The following is a 22,920-nucleotide window of genomic DNA, read 5'->3' on the forward strand; positions in this document are numbered from 1 at the left end:
AGTTGCATTTAATTTACATAAAAAATAGACACTATCACGTCCCTCGCTCTGCGCACGCTGTGTTCTCAGGACGTTATTTACTTTCTCTCGACCTTCGAGATGTTTTCAAATGAATTACTTATCTTTTTATCAATGATTTATTAACTGCAATAAGTTATAAGCATAAATAAAATAAGTAATTGTACTCTAAATTATAATCAATTATATTATTATAATTATAAACGAATATAATTAATTTTATTTGATAATCAAAGTGGCATTGGCGTGACTAGTAAGTAGCAAATTTTGTCTTAATCATTAAATTAATGGTCGATTGAACATAAAAAGTATTGCCACAATTTTGCATAAATAAAACTCTACTTCAAACAATAGATTTGAATAACTATTCCTTGAAATTGACTTCTGGATTAAAATTTAGTGCATTAAATAAAAAAAAGAGATTTATAGTTAATAAATAGTTAAATGTTTTATTTAGTAAAGTTTTTTTTAACTAATACAAGAAAATATTATGAAACGAATCATTGCAGATTTGCGGTCAAATTTTCACTGGCAAAAATTTGGGAATTTCCAACTTTAGCATGTCAGCAGACATGATTTGTGTTGACGCTCTACTTAGTCCTCATTCATGGAAACCGGTTCACGCGTTTAAGCGCTACATTTGTTACAAAAAAAAAAAAAAAAAAATGTAAAAACAAGAAGAAGAACTTTGGAAAATGCCGTTTTCGGCAAAGCTTTTCTCGAAATCAATGTGTTCTGCGTTTTCACATAAAATTACTCTTATAAATGAGGATATGCTAATTTTTTAGAGAGAAAATTTGGGATTTGAAACTTTAACAGGAAAAGAGGAGACAATTTTGATGATCCTCCCTTATTATAACTGCTCTAACAGAGAGTTACTTCGACTATGATGGTCGAATTAATTCAAAACCATCAAGAAAAACTAGCTATCCCTAATACAAACGTTCCTAAAGGCTGCATCAACGTAAAGTTTTATTTTTATCGTTTACTAGAATCATTGAAAAGAAAGTTATAGAGAAAAAACAAATCTTATTCCTTCATAATCGTTAAAGTTGCACACCAAATGTTCTATTGCTTTTATCAAACTTTATATTCTTACCATTAGGCGCCACAGTAGCCGAGCGATTAGAGGCGAGACCTGTAAACCTAATGTGTATTGTGGTACTGGGTTCGATTCCCGGTCTTAGGGCTTGGATTTTATTTAATGGTTAATAAAAGAAATTTACAGTAAAGTATGTTTGCTAGTCGCCTCCGTCTTCGACACCTAATTGGTAGTTAAACTTAAAGCCCGCCTGAAAAAATAGGCGATTACTTTACTTTTCCTACCATTAGTTTAAGGCCAAAGCTAAAATGTGCATAAAGGGTAGCCATATTTTGGAAAATGTAAGTTAAAATAAACCGAAAAAATACCGAATTGGATTCCAGTTCGGCTAGAGTTCTACCCGTTTTGTCTCTGTTATCTAGTTTTAATGAATTCTAAGGAACAAATAAGTTTTTAACAGACTCTATTTTATTGATTTAACCCACCATTGGTCTAATTTAATGATAGAAATTTTTTGATACACATATATCTTTAAAATGAACCAAATTAAAAGTAAAAAATCACAAAATAAAGCACAACTTTTCATGTAAATTAGGTGCGGCTTTTAAATGTATCACATTACAGCTTTGATTTTGTTAAAGATAAATATTTATTTTTTTGGGGTTTCGTAACAGGGAAACAAAATTCTCCGATAAATAGATAAGCAAATAATTATTTATTCAAATATTTCAGTTAGAACACAGCGTTATTATTTTCTCTTATGGTAATTATCAGGAATTTTTGAAGATTGGAATGTTAGGAGCAGGTTGGGTGTAATCAAATACAGGAAGGGTTATTATTAAATATACTGTTTTGAATCCTAGTAAACAGGAATAAAACAGTCAAAATGAGGGGGAGGTTAAAATAGGTTACGATTCAAGAAGAAAAGTTATCTTTCAAATTTTAGTAATTTTATTTTTTGCAGCTCTTCATAGCGTAGTTTAGGAATTTTATTGATTGGTTTGTTTCATTATTAATCTTATGACTCACTTTGTCGCGAAACAAATATCTTTGCTAATATTAGAAAATTAATTTTTCAATAAATAAAAAAAATAAATAATCAGGAAAGGGATTAGCTAAGTGGTTAGCGAATACTGGATTCGAACGCGGAGGTTCCGGGTTCAAATCCAGCTGCTAGCTCTTAGATTTTCTCTAGCTAGAGGCTTCTTACAGTTCACTTGTCCGGTTATACGTCAGTATTGTCTGTAAAAAGAATACAGACTGTCCGAAAGCTGGCTATACATTGACAAAAAGCAACGGACGCTAATAATCTCAGATATTGACGCGCCTTAAATTAAAAATAAAAAATTGTGATTTTTGTTAAAATATTTAGAACAGCATGACTCCCGACCCCTTTCATATAAAAGATGTCAAATTTAATGACTGTGAAAAAAAAAGAAAAATTATTAAGCTATAGGAATGTAGTTTGGCAAGATTCGTGATTACGTTTTTTTGCGTACCTTTCATTAAGAGATAAAATTCAAGAAACTTTATTAATAATAAAATATGTTCACGTTGGAGAACTTGAGAAATTTAGGTTTCTTTTATTCTTTGTTTTCGTTAAGAATTTTTAAACTATTTATTAAAGGAAATCAATATTTAACAATGTTCTTTGATAGTTCAAAAATATCTATTTATATGTCTGTCGAAGGTGAAAGAATGTTTAAGAACATCAAAAATTATTTATTTTCTTTAAAATTACGAATTGAGAAATATAATTGGGTTTACCAAAAAAACTAAAAAGATATATTAAATCAAAGAAAATATATTTTCTTCACAGATCTAAGGGGCGCGTATGGACAGTAATTATTGCTCAAATTAAGATCTTTATGCTGCAGCTTTGATTCTTCATCAAAGCATTCAGGTCATTATATTTTACAATTAAAAAAAAAAAATCGAAGCACAGAACTCAACTAATTATAACGACAAATTTTTCAGTAGTGTTTTTGCTAAATAATGAAGTTTCTACAGTTTTTGGTTCAATAGAATGAAGTAAACGTTTCAAAGTAGTATTTTGGAATAATATTCAATTAATTCCTGTAAAATTATTTACCCCTGTTGATTTTCTTTAAATAAATATTCTTCCATCAGTACATAATCTTTAAAAATATTTCTGGAGCATGATAAGTAAGGAAACTCAATGAAAATTAAGTATGAAAAATAAAGATTTGAAAAACAGGTTAACTAAAATAAAATTGCAGTATATGAAATGGAAACTAATTCAACAATTATTGTGTTTTTAAGATTTTAATTTTCTTAACCAGTAATTTACGAAGAAACATTTTAAGATTCTATTTGAAGATTTAAAATCAATTTTGATTTTAACACAAAATTTTACACAATTTTGACTCCCTACTCTTGTATTTCCGTGTAAAATAAACTTAAATAACTAATAGGAAAAACGTAACAGAAAGTAAAATTAATAATCATAACCATATTTTCCCCTTCAACATTTTTTTACATATTAAATATAAACCATATTTATTGAACATACCATGGTTGGTCGCGCTGGCTATCATATCGGAAATCTGCAGAGAAGCACGTTACAGAGCGGCTAGTTGTTTGCACATGCCATTATGGCACCTTCGACTAACTTTGTAAATATCTTCCCAGGATGTTTATATAGTTATATAGGCTACCCTCCCATAATCAGAATATATAGATGAGAGGGGGTTAGATCCATGTATCATCCACTTCCATCCCTTTGTCGGTGGTATTTGATACAGGAGACTAGGGTAAGCGCAGGCGCCACACTTTTTCTATCTTCTTTTTTTTTTAATATACAACATTGGAGGATCTATTGTAATAGCAATATGGGGGCGACTAGCCCGATGGTACCTCGGCCCTCCGCTTCATCGCAGCTCGGCAGTTTTCCTGGCTGTTTGTAAGGCGTGCGTTATGGTGTGTGACGTTCACTCATCTACTCACTTCTTCATCAACATCATCATACTGTTGTGATGAAATTTCCCTCTAGAGGCTATGCCGGCACTTTATGACCGTGCTCAGGGGGGTGCGGGCTTGGCGGCGATGACGATGTGGAGCGGCAATAAAGGGTGGGAGTGATGACAGGGGTGATAGAGGAAGTGTTTAGCTTTGTCCACTAATTAATTGCTACTTCCTGGCGATAAATCTCTGAACTGTGGTTGACATTTTACCAAAATTATTCTATTTGATTGGCTCTCAACATTGTTGTTGCTATCTAGATGACTTTAGAACTGTCTAAATAAAATTGGAAGTAGATTCAAATTTTTCAATATCCTATTGTATATTCTAACTTTGCTTACCTAGAGAAGCCACATTAATGTCGTCTATTGGAAGCTGAGAGAATTATGTCCCTCTAACTGGCGCGGCACAACAAAGTTCGGCTGGAATGGGTGTCGGGTCATGTAGGGATTGAAGGAGAAAGCTGATCATCTGGCCAGGAATGGATCTAACATCGGCATGGATTCATGGATGATACATGGATCTAACCCCCTCTCATCTATATATTCTGATTATGGGAGGGTAGCCTATATAACTATATAAACATCCTGGGAAGATATTTACAAAGTTAGTCGAAGGTGCCATAATGGCATGTGCAAACAACTAACATTTCATCGGTCCGGAGCCTGTCCTGGGGATCACCAGGGGTTCGGTTCGTGCGGCTCTCAGAGATTGGATCGAAAAGAACTGGGTGATATGTCCTGGGGTTAAACACAGCAAGACTATGATGCCTTGGCAGTGTAAGCAAAGAACCAAAGAGACCCTGTGCTTGGGTAGAAATCAGATTACTCTGCTTGCAAGGCCTATTCACGGAGCACGGTAGGTTCAGGAATCATCTGCGCAAGGTGGGGCTTATTAGCTCGGAGGAACCATTGTGCAGATTATGTCAGGAAGAGGAGGAAACGGCCTCTCAACTGCTGTTCGATTGCGTTGGAATCGAGCGTTTGCGCTACGGTATCTTTGGGTCTTTGAGGCCAAAGGAGATTGTAGCGCAAAAAGAACTAGTAGGGAAACTCCTCGACTTTCTTAGTAGGGGAGGATTCGTCTACTAGATCCAAAAAAGGGATTGGCACAATAAGTCTTTTGTGGCTGCGGTGCCGTGGGGCGTAGGTCCCGTCCCATCTATTATCTTATCTTATGTACCTCAAAAATACACAATCGCAGTTATTGGATAAACAAGAGATGTAGACCATTTACACTAGTTCCATAAACATTTACTGTTCAGTCTTCTATTTTGGGCAAGATTGGAGCTTGCCCTAAAATTTATTGACAATAGAAATTGGCACAAAGGTAGCATCAAGTCGAGCTTTCATATACTGTACAATTTTAGGCTCTAATTGCTGAATAATACGGAAAACGTTATGAAATCATATCGATAAGTGTGATGCTGTGCAGTCTAAGATTGTTCTATCGTCTCGCTAAATCCTAGTCAGTCATTCCTGCATTCAAATTAATTAAAACTAAATGATATTCTTTCAAAGTATTTTTTACATAATTAAAAGACATTAAAAAAAAAAAGTTAGCAAAAAATAGACGTTAAGCATTCTGTTTTTGTGGAAATGGTTGTAAGAAAAGTGGTTTTTCCGCACTAGTTGCACACAATCTTTTTTCTACAGTAAATCAAAAAAACAAAAGAAAAATTTGTACAAATACTATTTGAAGTAAACATAACCTAAAATAAGGTAAAAAATGATTTAACAACGAAAACACTTGTAATCAGTTATTTTAAGTAACAGTTACTTTCAAGTTGAAATATCTCATCCACTTAAAATCGATGTAACACCTAATATATCAGGAAACAAAATAGATTTCTACTAAACTAAAAATCCTCGAGAAAATGTGAAGACCTCTGCGTTCTCAATCATTCTAATTGTGCACCAAAATCTTCGAGCTTCATTTTAGACCCAAAATTTTGGTCAGATTCTCTTTAAAAATGTTTAAATCTATTCCATTTTCAAGTCATAATTTTCTCTTTTATAAAAAAAAGAAGGCGAAGAGAAATGATTTTTGTTTTTATATTTTAAATAAATAGTTAATTGATTATTGTGATTAGATTCCGTTAAAACCTTCCGTTATTTTTTCCCAAAGCGGTGCTGAATTTCAAATAGCCTTCTTTCTATAAATAAAACAATTTATTATCTGATTGATTATTAATATTTTACAAGAGTAAGTGGTCCATTTAATACAAGAAATCTAGTTTTCTATAACTGTTACCTAATTATTATTCGATTAAATAAAATAATTTTAATTATTATTTAAATAATAATAGAAATAAGAAAAAATTACTTATAATGCGATAAGTGTCCGAGTGACTACTTTGTCGTTCTTACAGTCCAGTTTTCGAAAACTTGCCCCTAATAGAGGGCTTTAACAGAAAGTAATTTCCGCAGTTTGTTGTTTTGATTTTAAACTAAACTAAGCTAGTACAATTACACTCTCATTACCGGCAATATTATTAAGTTAGAACGCAATTACAGAAGCATTAATGAAATTACTGTTTTTAATAAAAACATTATTATCTATTATTAAATAGACAAACAGTTATGTTCTGAAATCTGGTTGGAGGGTGAGGTCTTGAAAATTGGTATTTTCCTTGTAGGCCAAACGTTTCGGGCTTTATTTGAGAATTTTTAAAAAAAATAAAAAATTAATCAGTTTAAACGGAATCAATTTTAGATTTTACGAATTAAATCTGAACCATGGGAATGTATAATATTGTTCATAGTTTTTTGGTGCCTGAATCTTTGACTAAAAAAAATGGCAAATTATTGTTTTTTAAAATTATTTTTTGCCAAGCTTTCTTCGTAGGTACTGAATCAGTCAGAACAGAAGACCCAACCTTTAGATGTTAAAAATATATCGTACACTATATTGTCTACAAGCATTAGCCCTGAAGATGATCTAGTCCCTAAGTCAAAAGCTAGGCAAATTTTTTTTTTTGGCTTTTATTTGTGATACAATCAGCGCGTTGGCGCTATAAGCAACAGTGATAACTGATAACAGTAACAATAAATAACAGAAGTATAATAGTTACAGAAGAACCGAGTGGTAAGACTCCAAAACATTAGGCTATTAGTCGCTCTCTTCACTTGAGAGGAGATCACGAGGCCACTGTCTCTTAAGGCGTCTTGTCCGGGTTATCAGGAAGAGTTCTAGAAGAAAGATTTTTGTGCTAGAGGATTTATATGAGATTGCAGGTTAAAGTGGAGTTTTCTGTATCGTGTTTTGGGCGACTTGAGTGACAAAAGGAATGTTAAGGTCAGTGTGTATAGTCAGGTTGGAGGCATAAAATGGAGCGTTTACAATTTGGAGATTTGTGCGTTTGGATGAACCCCTCAGCTGTATTCCATACGCCTAGATGGGTTTCAAAATAGAAGTATAAATTAGTCTTCTGTTGTCCAGAGAGAGTTTTGATCTTTCGTCTAAAAGTCTTTTAAGTAGTCGATAGCATCTGTTTAGTTCTGTTCTTTTTAGTCTAGTGTAGCGGTTAATGGCAAAAAATGATTCGAACCTAAATTGGCAACAACCTATCTTCCTTTTTAAATTTCTTACTTGAAATTGATAGAAAATGGTAAACTGACCGATTATAGATTTTCGAGGATATCTATTACATAAATATAATTTTATGGATACATTTATGCTTTATATGCAACAAAATATGGAATTTAACTTTACTATTGATTTTAAAACTCTACACACTAACAGACAAAGAACCAACTTCTTAAAGACAGACACCGAATGATGGCAAATTTGGAGTCGCCATAAGGCCAAGAAGAAGAACAAGAAGAAACAAACAACTTTACTAAAAGTTATTCATTTTGCAAGTGATTAAAGTAATACTTTCAGACTCCAAAAACTCTTAGAAATTCATTCAAATCCATCTCTCTTTCACCTTTGGCACAACCTACATTCCATGACTAGAAATAAAACTCCTGGTACTTTAATCTAAAGAGGACTAAAATAAATTAATTTATATTTTTATCTAATGAAAGTGGGACTTCAATTTTGATATTTGTTGAAAAAACAGAGCAGTGTACTGTAATTGCTCTCTAGCTGCCCTTAAAAAAGTGTTCACATTCAAAAACAAATCGTAGAACTAGAAATGAAAGTTTTATTGCTTGCGACTCTCTAGTTGTGTCGTTGGTAATTAAAGTACTAGTCCTACAAAAGCAAAAATCTATCGCTGAGACAGAAAATGGACTAAAGCAATTTAGTTCAGTATTTTAAGTGTTAAGTTGTATTATTAAAACAAATTATGAAACTGTATTAAAGAACGCGGCCAGAAACTGGATACTTAAGTTACCCCATAAAGAAAATCTGTAAACTAAAATACTTAGTTCAGTATCCTAAAAAAAAGGTGATTACTTCTGTTCACGTTGAGCTGTATTTAATTAGATAATCATTTATAAAAGAAAAAGAGAAACTTTTATGAAGACAAACACTAGCGCGGCATTACTACATCACAAAAAGATAATCGGCGAAGGCGGGACATTATGGGCGAGCATGACAGAAAAAAAGATAAAAACACACCTTGATGTAATAGGAGCAAGAGAGTATGCCTTGCAGGCTGGCTGTTCATCAGATCAACATTCCTTGATGAAACTGAAAGTGGGTCTCTAGTTAATTCAAGGTCGCTGAGTTGGTCCAAGATTTATTTCTTAATTTGAATGGACCACAATTCATCGTTCTTTTTGCCTTTATTTTCAATTGATAATGAATTATTTATAGGTTTTTAAATTAAAAAGAGATATATGTTATATATTTATATAAAAATGAGGTGAATTTTTTTTTTATATAAAGTCGATAACTAAATGTATTTTTATAATAATTATTATTTAACGATTTAAGGTGCGTCCACATCTGAGGTTATTGGTGCCCAGTGCTTTTTTTTCAGTGCCTCCGGACAGTGATCTCTCGTTACGTCTGTAAGAAGCTTCTAGGAACAGAAAATCTAAGGGCCAGCAGCTGATTCGAACCCAGGACTTCCACGTGGGAATCCAATACGCTAACCGCGTAGCTTATCCCTTCCTTTATTATTATTTCGAATTCTTATGGAAAAAAAAAAATGTATCCTACTAACTCATTAGGGTAAATTTTTTTAAATATTTCATACCTCTATTTACACCTTCGCTGACGACACTGCCATTCTCTCCACACACTCTGACCCTATCCTCGCAGTACGCTCACTACAGTTTCCACCTTCACTCAATAGAACCTTGGTTAGAAAACTGGTGTATAAAAATTAACCCAACTAAGTCTAAATACATAGTCTTCACACTCAAACGTCAAACTCCACCACCTGTCTTCTTACATCATACACCTATCCCACCAGCCGACCATGTGCGGTACCTTGGAATGTACCTAGACAAGAGACTTACCTGGAACCCCCATACGAGACTTAAACGTACCGAACTAAACCAACGATACAAACTTCTAGCCAGACTACTTGATAAACGCTCAAAACTCTCACTACAGAACAAACAACGGCTCTATACAGCTCTTCTCATACCAATATGGACTTACGGACTCGAACTTTACGGAACAGCTAAAAAATCCAACATAAATAGACTGCAAACACTCCAATCCAAAATACTCCGCCGCATAGTAGACGCTCCATTCTATGTTAACAACCACACAATACATACAGATCTCCAAATTTCACTCATCTCCGAAGAGGGTCAATGTAAATTATTTCAACAAGAAACCACCCACAGCGATTATCCTGTTAAGGCGTGTGAACACCTGAGGCCATTGGTACCCAGAGGTTTCTACAGTGCTGTGCCGGTGTCCGGACAGTAAGCTAAAGATGCTCCTAAGAAGAGAAAATTTAGGGGCCAGTAGCTGGATTCGAATCCAGTATCTCCTCGTGAGAGTCCAGTACGCTAAACATTCGGCAAAACTCTTCTCTTCCTTAGCTATTTGTTATTATTGTATTATTTGTTATTGTTATCCCTAAACTTTACTGATCTATACAAAGTTGCGTTTCTACTTTCTGGAATAGATTTTAATATATTTCTTAAAAAATTGATTTGTATTTTTCTAATGTTTAAAAAATTAATTCTACTTGGGAATTTACCTAAGTTATCAATTGTTTAATTGTTTTTTACCTATCGATCTTTATCTTTTATCGATCTTTAAAAACAGTTTCTAAAGCAGTAGTTGGTACCTAAACGTCCGCGCCTGCAACAAACTGTGGCCGTTATCGTATTAAGAAACGAAATATATCGATATTCTAATGAAGAAAATAAATAAATAATCGCTCAAACTAACAAAATTTATCATAAAATATATGTCGAAATTTAAAAAAAAAACATTTAATTCATTTTGGAGGAAAAGTATTTAATTTATCAACATTTGTAATCAGTTAATAAAGATCCAACTGCATCATTAAAGATTTTGTAATAAAAGTAAAAATAAAAAATTTCTACAAAAATATTAAATTTATACGATAGCGGGAATAAAAAAAAAAAAAAGCTGTTTTACTGCATAAAATTGCATAATAATTGCCATCACTTCGTAACATCCACTTTATCATTGAAGTTGTGCTAAATATTGTAGAAATTACACTGCAGTTATATCATGCACTGCACATTAACGTAATTTTGAGATTTTTTAAAAGTTTTTAATGAAGGTCAAAGCTAATAATATTCCTACTGAATACTATAATTTCATGCAAAATTCTTCAATATTCTCTAATATATTTTAAACGATATAAATGAAGAGCCGAAGGAAAAAAAAAATATAGAAAAAATATAATGATAAACTATTTATCTCTCATAATAAGAACCTTAGGCAACTGTACTTATAACAAACTTTCCCATAAATATCGCCTAAAGGCAACCTTACATCATTGCAACGATAAATCTTCAATGTATTTCATATATTGATCAGTATAATGGATGAAATGAAAAAAAAAATTATTCTGAAATTAATACCAATATAATGTGCACAAGATAAGGTTAATTTGTGATTACTGTTTAACAAATCTGTTAATATGGAATAACAATCTTTCATTCCAGTTCATTCCTATATATCATGTATTCTATAAATTGTTAAAGTGGAATAAATTTCAAGTTTATTGTAAAATAAATTAATTAATTAATTATTTCCTAGTCGTCATACTGGCGACTGTATTTTTTATTTTGTTTTGTGTATTTCTATGTCTGTATGTGTGTATTTATGAAGAATGTTGTTGTCTTATTTAATAAATATTCCATACGATGCAAGTTAGAGGTTTTACTCCACCCTGTTGGTGGAATCACGTTTCTAGATTATTTTTATGGAAAAAAGTAATAAAAATATTTCCAGTTTCCTAACCTAGAAATTTGAAGTTTTTAAAGTGTTACACCATAATTTTAGCTAAGAACAAAATTTTAGATATTTCATTAAATTGATTGATGAAAAGTATTTGTTTATTTCAGCCAAAGTAAAAGACTGAATAGTTATTTGAATGACTAGTGTGGGAAATGTTCAAAAAATTAAAAACAACAAGTAATTATTAATTTAAAAAGGGAACGTGTTAGCTGAGTGGGTAGCGAATACTGGATTCCAACGCAAAGATCGCGGGATCAAATCCAGCTGCTGGCCCCTTAGATTTTCTCTACCTAGGAGCTTCTTGCAGCACACTCTGTAACGAGAGAATACTGTCCGGAGATTGGGAGTGCATTGAATAAAAGCTCCGGGGGACAATAACCTCAGATATTGCACCTTAAATATATTACAAAATAATAATAATATGAAATATAGAAATAATCAGAAATAAAACAATGCGGTTACAATTGTAACGCTTGTAAACAAATGTAATTAAACGGTACTTTAAATTTGAAATATCCCTTCTTAAAATAAGAAACGAAGAAGCATATCTCAGTTCAACTAACTCAGGATTCAATATTCAATAATAACGTTCAATGTTGCTCTAATTGTAATCATTATAAGTAATTAACACAAACTAAGAAGGTAAGAATTATTTAAGTTCTTTGCTAAGTTTGTTAAAACCAAATAATGAAACCCATTTATTTGACGTTTGTATCCCTATAAAAATAAATAAGCCAAGCTGAACTAAATAGATTTTTGAAAATAAAAAAAAAAAAAATAACATGTGCCAACATTTTCAAAATATTTGGAAGGATTACTAGGGGAATGGAGGGATGAGGGAGTTGAAGTGGGTCTGAATAGAAGAGGATGTCGTTAGAGAAGAGAATTATAGAAGGAATTAATTCCAGACACTGCGAGGTATTTTGTTGAATCTGAAGAAATATTAAAGTGTTCTTCTGGTAGCGTTAATGATTTGGGCATGCCACTGTGGATGAACATCTGATTACCATCAAAGGAGAGCTCTACGTCCTCAGGAGACTGTAAATTCTTCTAGATTTAGGATAATGGTACTGGCCAGCACTTGAAGAATTGATTTCGGTCAGTTGAGGTCAATGATAGTCTTAGATGTCGCATTGAGGCCAGCAGATTGATCAGAGTATAATACATAAGTACATGTATCAATGATTGTGCAGTATCTAAGTTTATAAGGACTTGCCGCACTCGTAATCAGAAAACGGCCGAAATTAACCAAAAAGATATGAATAAAATACAATTAATATTTTGTCAGAAAACAGAATATTAGCTTGCTAACTATAAATTACCACACATCGATATCAAGTGTATAATTGCAAAAGCAGCACTACAAAAATGGCAGACAGATTACAGTAATGGTAATAAAGGGAGATTCTATAAAACTATGTGTAGATCAGTTACCTAGACAACCATGGTTTAAGGAGAACTGTCACTAATAAATGGGTTGTTACGACAATAAGCAGGCTGAGAGCGAACCACGCGGTGTGCGGATCGTATCTACACAGGATCAACAAAAGGTCCTCTCCTCTTTGCGTAGATTGCAATGAGGAGGAGGATTTCAAACATATAATAATGAAATGTCCACGTTATGTGGTAGAAAGGAAACGAATGTTTGACGACATATACAGGTATTTAGTTGCATCATTTCGCTACCAAGACATAATATTCTCCACCAACATCTCTGTGCTTATATCTATAGCAGAGCTAGCAATGAAATATGAATGTATTTAAAAGTTGTAGAATGAATGGAAGAAAATGATTAGAAAAGGATTAGGTGATTTTAATTTCGGTTAAGCTATAAGGATGGCAGGAGCACAGAGTACTGATCCATCCATTAGTTGTAGTTTATGTAATTAGTGGTATATAGTAGAGGGATGAATGTGTGAAGCGAATGTATTTATAAGCAAGAATGGAGAGTGAGTGATATTCTAATGATAAGCACCTAGACGATGTTGGCTGTATGGCGAAAGCCAATGCCAAAAAAAAGGCAAAAAAAAGGAAAAGAATATTAGCTTTTAGTTGCGATTCTATTATTAGAAAAGATTAGATTAGAAACGTTTAAATTTTTTTTTTGTAATTTAAAACAATGTAAATTTCTGGAAAAGAAATGTAAAAAGTTGCATTATATACATGCACACTCTTTGGATTAATGGAAGAAGCTCTAAAGTTGGTGTAACTTAGTAAAATACCTTATTAATTTGGATGAATCAAATCTTACATTTACTTTAGATTTCTTTAAAAGTTTATAAAATATTATGAATAGAGAAAAAAAAAGTACTGAAATTACCTTTCATTTCTACGACATAAAATTTACTAAAAACAAAAGAAAAAAATAATAATAAACAGTTCGACCGCTAGAAATAAATTAATTCGAACTGTAATAAACAATTATTGTTCATATTGTTTCTCCTATAAATCTACAATAAGGAAATATTAAGGGGATGTAAAAAAAAAGAAAAATCAGCATTTATAATCGGGTAATTATAGCTGAATAGAACGACATTATATAAACTCCAATTATCTGCATTATACAGGAATAAAGTCAACATTACTTTAAGCAAATTGCACAAAATCCGAATTCACTTAATTGGAAATAAATAAATAACAAGAATATGCATTGTATAATAAATAACTAACTCATAATGCATATATAATTCTAAAATTTACAAAAGAAAAACTACTGACAAGTCACTTGTTGACATATAAAAATAAAATACAACATGGCGAACTGTCAATCGGTAATAGCACCTTAGAAATCACAAATTGGTGACGCATATTTGTCCCCCGTCTGTTAATAGCACATAATTATCTATTTGATTTCAATTTTCTTCATATAATGACACTTTTTGCCATAATCGTTGCAATATTTGGGCCTACATAAAAATTGTTAATGTAAACAGTGCAGTGGTATTTGTTGAAGTCTTCTAGCCTGGCGAAGTTGTAAATGAGTGGTAATTTTATAATTTTTGTTTGTATTTAATTGATAAAAATATAGAGTTTAAGAAACAAGGAACAGCGGGAGTGTACGGGGTGAAGCCGAAATGTAGCTTTTCGGTTAGCCTAGGAAAACTAGCTACGGTCTTTCAGGCTGAGCTAGCTGCAATTAGGGTCTGTGCTGCCGAGATTGATGGACAAGGAATTATTAATTCTAAGGTCGTGATTTTCTCGGACAGTCAGGCTGCTCTACGAGCTATTAGTTCCTACCAGGTCAACTCAAGGCTGGTTTAGGACTGTCTGGGTGCCCTGAAGGAAAATAGTGACCAAAATAAGGTCTTTCTGGTTTGGGTACCTGGTCATTCAGGACATAAAGGAAAGGAAGTGGCAGATTTATTGGCTCGGAGCCCTATTTTGGGGGTCTCCAAGTGTCTTAAGATTGCGGCCATTAAACTATGGGTGCAGGCTAGGTCTCAGGATTGGTGGCTTTACCACCACTGGGCAGAGACAGGCGAAAGAGTTCATTAAGGGCTATTCGCCAAAGCTGACTGTAGATTTAATAAGTCAAGGCCCGCGTGGGGCTATAAGGATAATTGTAGGCCGATTAACCTGGTCACTGCAGGCTCAGGAAACACATACATCGCATGGGCCTGGCAAATGATAGCCTTTGTAGGTTCTGTCAGGAAGAGGAGGAGGAAACGGCCCTGCACGTGCTGTGTCAGTGTGAGGGGCTTGTCTGGTTAAGGATGTTGCTTCTCGGGGAGGAAAAACGAATGCCTGTAAGCTTAACCCTTCGCTCTCCAGAATTAAGAGTCTGATTAAACGGACGGGTCTGGAGGGCGAGCTCTAAAGTTAGGGAGCCACAATAGATCCAAAGGGGTCGCAGTGGCGTAGGCCTTAAAGGCCGCCCTATTAGAATCTTATCTTAACAGCTGAGTTCCAGGAACAGAAAGTAAGTAAGTATAAAAATCATTCCAGAACATTCTTATCTTCTACACTTTAAGGAAGTAATAGAAACGAAAAGAAGGGGTATAAGTATAGTAAATAAGGGAGAGGCGACATGAAGGATGTTGCCATATTTTTTCTATCAAAAGAAAAATTCATCAATAAGTCGTTGGGAGAAAAGTCCAGTAAAAATTTGGTGCTATCAAGAATCAACTAGTTAAAAATCTAGTCCAAAATACAGTAATCAGGGAAGTGAAAAACGTTAAAAAAGAGTATCCAACCAAAGAAGCTAGAAATCGGCCAAGATCGTACAACTACGCGCAGACGTTGTACCCATGGACAAAGGAAAGAGACTCCTGAGACAAATATGAAGGGATGATTTGATAAAGGAAAGGGCTTACGAGAAAGGGCGAATGTGATTGACAGAATTGAAAAAAATAATATGGCGCAATTGACTAAAAGTGGTAACCGAAAAAAATATAAAGCACTCTTATAAATGAATATCTAATACTAATTAATATGAAACATTATTTTAAACATTATGAAGTTCAATTCTAGAAACATTATGAGCTTTTTTAACATTGTATTTAGTGACTTAAGAGATTATATGTGCAGGGTAAAAGAGATAAAAACCTGTAACTGGAAGAGAATCTTACAGGAGGATACGTTTAACTCTTTTGTGTCTGAAGGAAATAGAAAGACCATGGCAATCAATTTCTCGGCAGAGTGGATTTGGATGACAAGATAGAATGGCAGAGAAGTTTTGGATAATGAAGCACACTTTCAAAATTATGGAGGGTTTTTTTCCCCGAATTATCACAAGAGTTATCCTGGAGCTTCTTGATATTACTACACCAGATCAGACTCCTAGCAGAGTTGAAGTTAGAGTAAGAACAGCCAAACGACCACTTGGTTGAGGTGGAACATGTTTTTTTACAATAATCTTCCAATCGCATGACCAAAAATAGGAAAAAGTAGGTCTTATAAACTCAGTTTTCCTGAGTTCACTTTGTCTTTTTTGTGCATTGTCATGCCCTGCATCAAAGTATTGTCGAGTTTTAAGTCATGAACTTATTTTAAGAAAGGCCTATGTTCATTTAATAATATTTGCCGAAGTGCTTTCGCATTCAAGAATGATTTATTATAGAAATTAGAACTTTATTAAAAAAAAGAAAAACCTCACGAACACGAAGTGATTTATTAGCTTCAAACTTAAAATCGTATTCTATAAACTTAAAATATTCTAATTTAAAAAAAAAAATACACATATATATTTATAATTATTTTCTCTCTGTCATAATTATTAATGTAAATTCACAAGTATGGCAGAAGGTGCACTAGAATAGTGCAGGTTATGAAAACTAGTTTGCCATAAATAGCGCTATATTGCACTAACTAAGGTGATCAATCAGTTATCTATACAAATACAACAAAATAAAAAAAAAGATTTAACTTGATCTTAATTGGAATCCAGCCTAATGTATTTATGCAGAGTTGTATACTATGTACATATAACAAATACAACTTGGGACAAGAACTCTAAACTAGGCCAGCAATGATATAGCTTCATGCTTTTGTTGTTTAATTTTCATTTCCTTTCTTTTAGAGAGAGGATCTAATTTCTAGATGGCCAATTATAAACATTCTTAAATGATCAACTGACATTGATGGATTATTAATGTGAATTGAAAAAAAACAAATTAATTAATAATATGCTCATTTTACAGTCACTAAAATAAATGGCAAATTTTTAGAAAGTACTATTGATATTGTTTAGTTGGTCTATAATATTCTAGACCGTATTCATTAATCCGAGAAGCTTTCACAGATTTTTGCTAGCGCTCATTAATCTATAATAATATACTCAACATATAACATGCTGTCACTCACCGGCATTAATTCATTAATTATTTCCTTAAAAGCAATGGCGTTTCCTTCGTGATCACTTTGACGGTCATCGATTCGCGAATCACTTTTTTACGATACTCTTTCTCTCTATAATTGCTTTATGGTCTCATCCTTGACTCAGTTTTAACCACAGTATCATAAGACAACAAATTCTCAAGGATTTGTGCTTCCGTCACTGGATCAGACAAATTAAAGAAATATGAAACCTGGGATGGTGTGGATCCCACATTTAAAATTGAATATTAGTACTTACTTTTTCTTATGCCTGGTAACTGACTTTAATAAAAAGTAAATGACATCAATAACTGAGCATTCCGTAGCAATTATTTAGATAATGAATAGCTCAGTTTTGCAGAAAAAAGTAGTAATCGGTAGTTTAGATTTTTAGTCTGATTTGAACTTTCAAATTCATAAGATTTTTCTACACATCTTTAACGATAATAAAGAAAAGTAGCCGAGACAAAAAAGACAATTAATATTACCTTCTAACAGCAAAACACCACAGTATGTTTACTTTTGTAAAGCCAGTTAACTGCAACAGTTGCAAAGGGTTACGATAGTTTTAGTTCAACAAAGGGCTACCAGATTGTGACAGCGATAGGTGATATTTATGGCACTGGACAATTATGGCGTCGCTGAATACAGATTTATGTGAATTAAACCTCTAATCAGATCATCTCCACCGATTAAAAACAAGTTCTACAAAAGAGAAAGTTTCTTGTAAGTAAAATTCAATGATTATTTTTTACCAGTAGCGCCACTTTTTTTGACCCTTCAAGTGGGGTTATCTTGGTGTGGCTTTAAGTTGCATGTAATTAGTATCTCTTTGCGGTAATAATGGCTATATGAAGTCTTAAACCCCAAAATCTGATCTTTTTTCTGCATAGTTCTGTCTAAAAACACCGTTAATCCATTTACAGCTAATTATTTATTTGACAAATATTCTTCAAGTGCCCCGAAGAAGTATCGAACCCAGTAAGTTCTAATGAATATTTGGTTGCCTTTCATCTAATAACACAGCTTGTCAACTTTATTATAAAACTGATTACTCCTTGATTCATACTTGCAAGATTTATTAAGATGAACCTAAATACAAAAGAGTATTTAGTGAAATGTTTTAATATCTAATTTATAATCGAAAATCAAATAATAAACATATTCCCAAAGGAGAATATCTTGTGCAGCATATGCTTCCTCAAAATAGTATTATTGACTGTTTGGTTGATGTCATGATTTTTTTTTTTTTTGGAAAGGAGTAATTATAGTTTTGATATCAATTACACTTTAAAAAAGTGCTAATCATTCCATTATCATTAAAGAATTTATAACATAATTTTACATATCTTGAGATCGGAGTTTATTTTATTTTTGTTTTTAAAACTAATGGTTGCTTTGCATAATATATACACTAAAAGGTTAATTTTGAATCAATTTACATAATTCAGCTACTAGCAAAGAGGCACACTTATGAAGACCCGCAGAGCTACCTCCCAATTAGTAAAAATCTAAATATGGAGTACAGCATTTTGTAATCCATTCTGTTCTAGCACCCCCTAATTTTTACTGTAATATCATATGTTTTTTGGGATCGCCTAATATGGGTTTTTATATTCAGAGATTTCTTTGCTAATAGAATGAAACAAGGTACTAAATTGATGCAGAATTCAATAAAAATATCTTCAATGAAGTATTTTTAACCAATAATTAGTTTTTCTTTTTCGGGAATATAACAGGAATTTGAGCCGTTTATTTTTATAGAAATCTAATAAAACTAAATTCAGATTTCTCTCCATCTTGGTATTATAGAACTTTAACCTAATTTTGTTTCTTCAGGTGTTATTATCAGAACAAATGTTTCTCTAAATAGAGCGATAGATATTATTGGTCCATGTACTTCATTACTCTGCAATAGTTTTGTAAAGTAAATTAATGTAGCATTTATAAAATATTCTTTGCAGTTGGGACTTTGCTCTTGTTGGCTTTGTGAGTGGGAGATCTCCAGTTCGAATCCCGCGGGTAACTACTGTTTATTTGTTAAGAATAAAAAATGTTTACAGTAAAATATGGACTTCCGTTTCCGTCAATGATGCTTAATTGGTAGTCGGCTGTTATGCCCCGCCTAAAAAAAAAATAGGCGATCACTTTATATTCTTTAAAGTAGTTTATTTATACTTGAAATTAGTATTCTTTTTTGTCTCTAGGGTTGTTAAAATAATGAAACCTATCCGTCCTTTCTTTGGAGTAAATTCTATGTTTCCTCAATGCTTTCGGCTGGGACAGTCTAACCATTTTCTGTTATAAAAATAATTATTTTAATGAATAGTCGTAATAAAATACTAGGTGTGGCTATTAAATTACGAGACTGATGCTGCTACAGAAAAACTATGCATGCGCCAAATCCTAACGACCGACAGCTGTGCACCGTAAAGCCTTCTCTTTCTTTTGCAGCGTTTCACGTGTTTGTAGAGAAATCTGTCTGACCGGAACCGTCGTTTGGGTAAGAGGTGTTAGTTTCGTTTTACCGAAAACATGATACTACGCATGTAGCAGAGCAACGAATTGTCCTGAAATTTCACATGGAACTTGGTGAAACCGCTACTGAAACTTATCTTTTATTAAAAGAAGTTTATGGCAATGAATGTTTATCACATGCACGAGTTTTTGAGTGGTTCAAGCGTTTCTAAGATGGCCGAGAAGACATAGGAGATGATTACCGCCCGGGTCGCCATACCACGTCCAAAACGGATGAAAATATCGATTATAATTAATCAACATTACTACCGTGAGGTGTTTGCTCAACTCCGTGAAAGAGTAAGGAAAAAAAACGACCCGATTTGTGGTAGAACAAGTCACGGGGTTCTCCATCAAGACAACGCGCCGGCTCACACTGCATTTTCTGTCAGGACGTTTTTAGCCAAGTACAACATCCCAGTTTTAGGCCAAAACCGCCTTATTCGCCTGACCTGGCCCCATGTGACTTTTATCTGTTCCCCAAAGTCAAATCTGCATTAAAAGGGACACGATTTCAGTCCGTTGAAGCTGTGAAAGAAATGCAGGAGCTGACAGAAAAAGACTTCCAGCACTGGTTCGAACAATGATAAATTCGCATGGAGCGTTGTAGGGATTGGGGAGGGGTATATACTCGAATTGAAGGTGATAATAACTAAATATGTATAAATTTAGAATAAAATGTTTTATAGCAATAGTCTCGATATTTAATAGCCACACCTCGTAATGTAATTTACTTGATTAATCCAGACCCTGCAGAAGAAAATATATTTGCAAAAAATTTTTCTTTTATTGATCGAATTATCACAAAACAATACCGCGGCTATAATTTGTATGATAAGTTGTTTTGAGTATTTAGATGATAATAAAAATGTATGTGGAGATGAGTTCATTTGAGACGCTATGAGGAAGATTATTTCACTGAACATCTAATCATGGACCTGATTGCTTACATATCTTTAAATCATGTGTATTTTTAGACACACCTGCGAGGAAACAACTAATATAAAAGATATGAGACATCCAGCGAACGGACCGCTATGCCAAGGTCATATTGACTGGTCGATGTGTAATGAAAAACTCAGGGTGAGACACCCATAGGGACTAGGGAATACCAGCTAAGTGAGGGCCTTGTAGCTAGATCAGATGACAGCAGTGTATTACTGTGAAAGAAGTGAAAACTTGTGCATACGGTGGGCGTAACGTAACAACGGGATTGGTTGTAAGAACGTCCCCACTAGCCTATTGTTCGCACGCGCGCTACAAGGCCTGACTCGTGCGCGCATGTGCACATAACTGTACAACAATCCCCCCCCCTTGAAAATCACGTGATTACACAGTATGTGGTAGCAAAAGAATTTTTTTTTTCTTTTTCTAAATCTTTTCTCCGCAGTTTTTGAATAAAATATTTGCGTTTTGGCACGTAGGCGAGATTAGCGTTGTTGCGCTTAATCTTCAATTTTATTCCATTTATTTTTAAATTCTCTGGCTCATTCATTTACCCTACGTACGCGCACAACCATCAACCCACACCCTCGTAGAGCTCCCCTCTTCTCGTAGAGCCATTAGAATGAGCGCCTAAAATTAGAAGGCTGTGGGAAGATTAAGAGTCCTCTAATCGCATGTAATCCATCAAAATATGACAACTAACCAACAACTTTTCTAAGAACTCATTAATCGTTTTTGTTTATTAACACTAGCTGATCTGCCTCTTGCACCGCTTGAGAGAGAGTAATGCAATCGCTTTTTATTTTTATTTATTTACTTTTTACCGAAAATTAATGTTATGGGCGTTGTGTTGGTTTTAAGTGTGCATGGTTTCTAGGTTTATTAACCGTAATTCCATTACGATAAATGCAGAAAATTCAATTTAGTTAGGTAATTACTAAGATTTTGACAGATGACCGGCAATATATGTTTTGATTACAATTATTATTATTTATTTATTTATTTTTTTTAAAATGATTTAAGGCGCGTCAACATCTAAGGTTATTGGCGCCCGGAGCTTTTTTCAGTGCACTGCCGGCCTCCGGACAGTGTTCTCTCGTTACAGACAACACTGTCCATCACCGGACAGTGAGCTGTAAGAAGCTCCTAGGAAGAGAAAATCTAAGGGTCAGCAGCTGGACTCGAACCCGGGACCTCCGCGTGGGAGTCCAGTAAGCTAACCTCATAGCTAATCCCTTCCCTATATATTATTATTATTATTATTATTATTATTTTATTATATTTTAAACTGACTACATATTCAATAAATTTTACTACAATCATATCCTTAAAAGAACTTTTTTAAAAATCTTTTATTGCAACGGTTGTTGCAACAAGCAAATGTGGTAAAAAAAAATCATGAGTGGTGTCACTCCAGTAACGTGCTCTTGCTATACTACTCTCACGATAAGAGAAGATCACGAGGCCATCTTCTCTTCAATCTCCTTAGAGGATTACATGGTAATGTGGAGGAAGATAGGGTGTTCTATGAGAAGGTTAGGATTAGAGCTGCTGTAGAGGAATGAAATTTAAGAAAACGAGTGTTAGCAAGATCTGGTAATAAAAGGGGTTTTGAGGACATTAAGGATAGTGAGGTTTAGATACATAGAACGGAGCGTTAAGAAGTTTTCGCAGTATTTTTGACTGTAATGTCTGGAGGCGTAGTGAATTGGAACCGCTTAGTCGATCCCCATCTTAAAAATATTCTTATTCTTAAAAAATAAAAATGTTTTTCATACGCTGCCTTTACTAAATTAATATAAATGATTGATTATTAACCTAAGTCAAGTGCAAGCAATGGCTGTACAGTAATCAATCGTAAAACAGCCAATCAAAGCCAGGAAGTCATTATGGCTAAATCTAAAAGTAATAGAGAATAGCAGTAGCGGTTCTTAATGATTGACACAAATTAATAAACCAACGAAAGCATTGCGGTTTGTCCAATATGAATGAGAAAGCTGTAGTTATTTCCTCCTCACCCACCCCATTAAAAAAAACCACAATTTCAAGTTATAACTTCTGTATTATGGGATTCCAATCAAATTGACGTAGGTGTACTGATTCAATTATTTATTCATTATTGATATGTATGCTCAGTGCCCACGCCTTTAATAATTCCTTACTGTGTAGTTGTAAGAACAATCAATACACCAATTCTTTGTTACTCTACATAAAATGGTGATTTTGCATTCAGATTTCATCAATTATTC

At 33.5% G+C, this 22,920-nt stretch overlaps 1 protein-coding gene across 7 annotated transcripts in view; it reads right to left on the reverse strand.

Moving 5' to 3' along the window:
* Positions 1-22,920, reverse strand: part of LOC141455988 (probable nuclear hormone receptor HR38) — a 248,493-nt gene that overhangs the window by 138,190 nt on the left and 87,383 nt on the right. Inside the window, exons 1-2 of one of the 7 annotated variants that reach the window (XM_074131538.1) lie at positions 17,469-18,314; positions 17,198-17,390 (exon numbers count right to left, since the gene is read on the reverse strand). The exons of 5 other annotated variants lie outside the window; for them this stretch is intronic. Coding sequence is in view for 1 of the 2 variants with exons in the window: in XM_074131535.1 (XP_073987636.1) it covers positions 3,594-3,618 (25 nt within the window). In the remaining variant the exon portion in view is untranslated. Of the gene's footprint in view, positions 1-3,593; positions 3,664-17,197; positions 17,391-17,468; positions 18,315-22,920 lie in introns of those variants that run through there. One more of the 7 variants, XM_074131535.1, reaches the window with a different exon arrangement.

Source organism: Rhodnius prolixus, unplaced genomic scaffold (assembly GCF_049639745.1).
Source record: "Rhodnius prolixus isolate KJV_2025 unplaced genomic scaffold, Rpr scaffold_4, whole genome shotgun sequence".
In the NCBI taxonomy this organism is placed as follows: Eukaryota; Metazoa; Arthropoda; class Insecta; order Hemiptera; family Reduviidae; genus Rhodnius; species Rhodnius prolixus.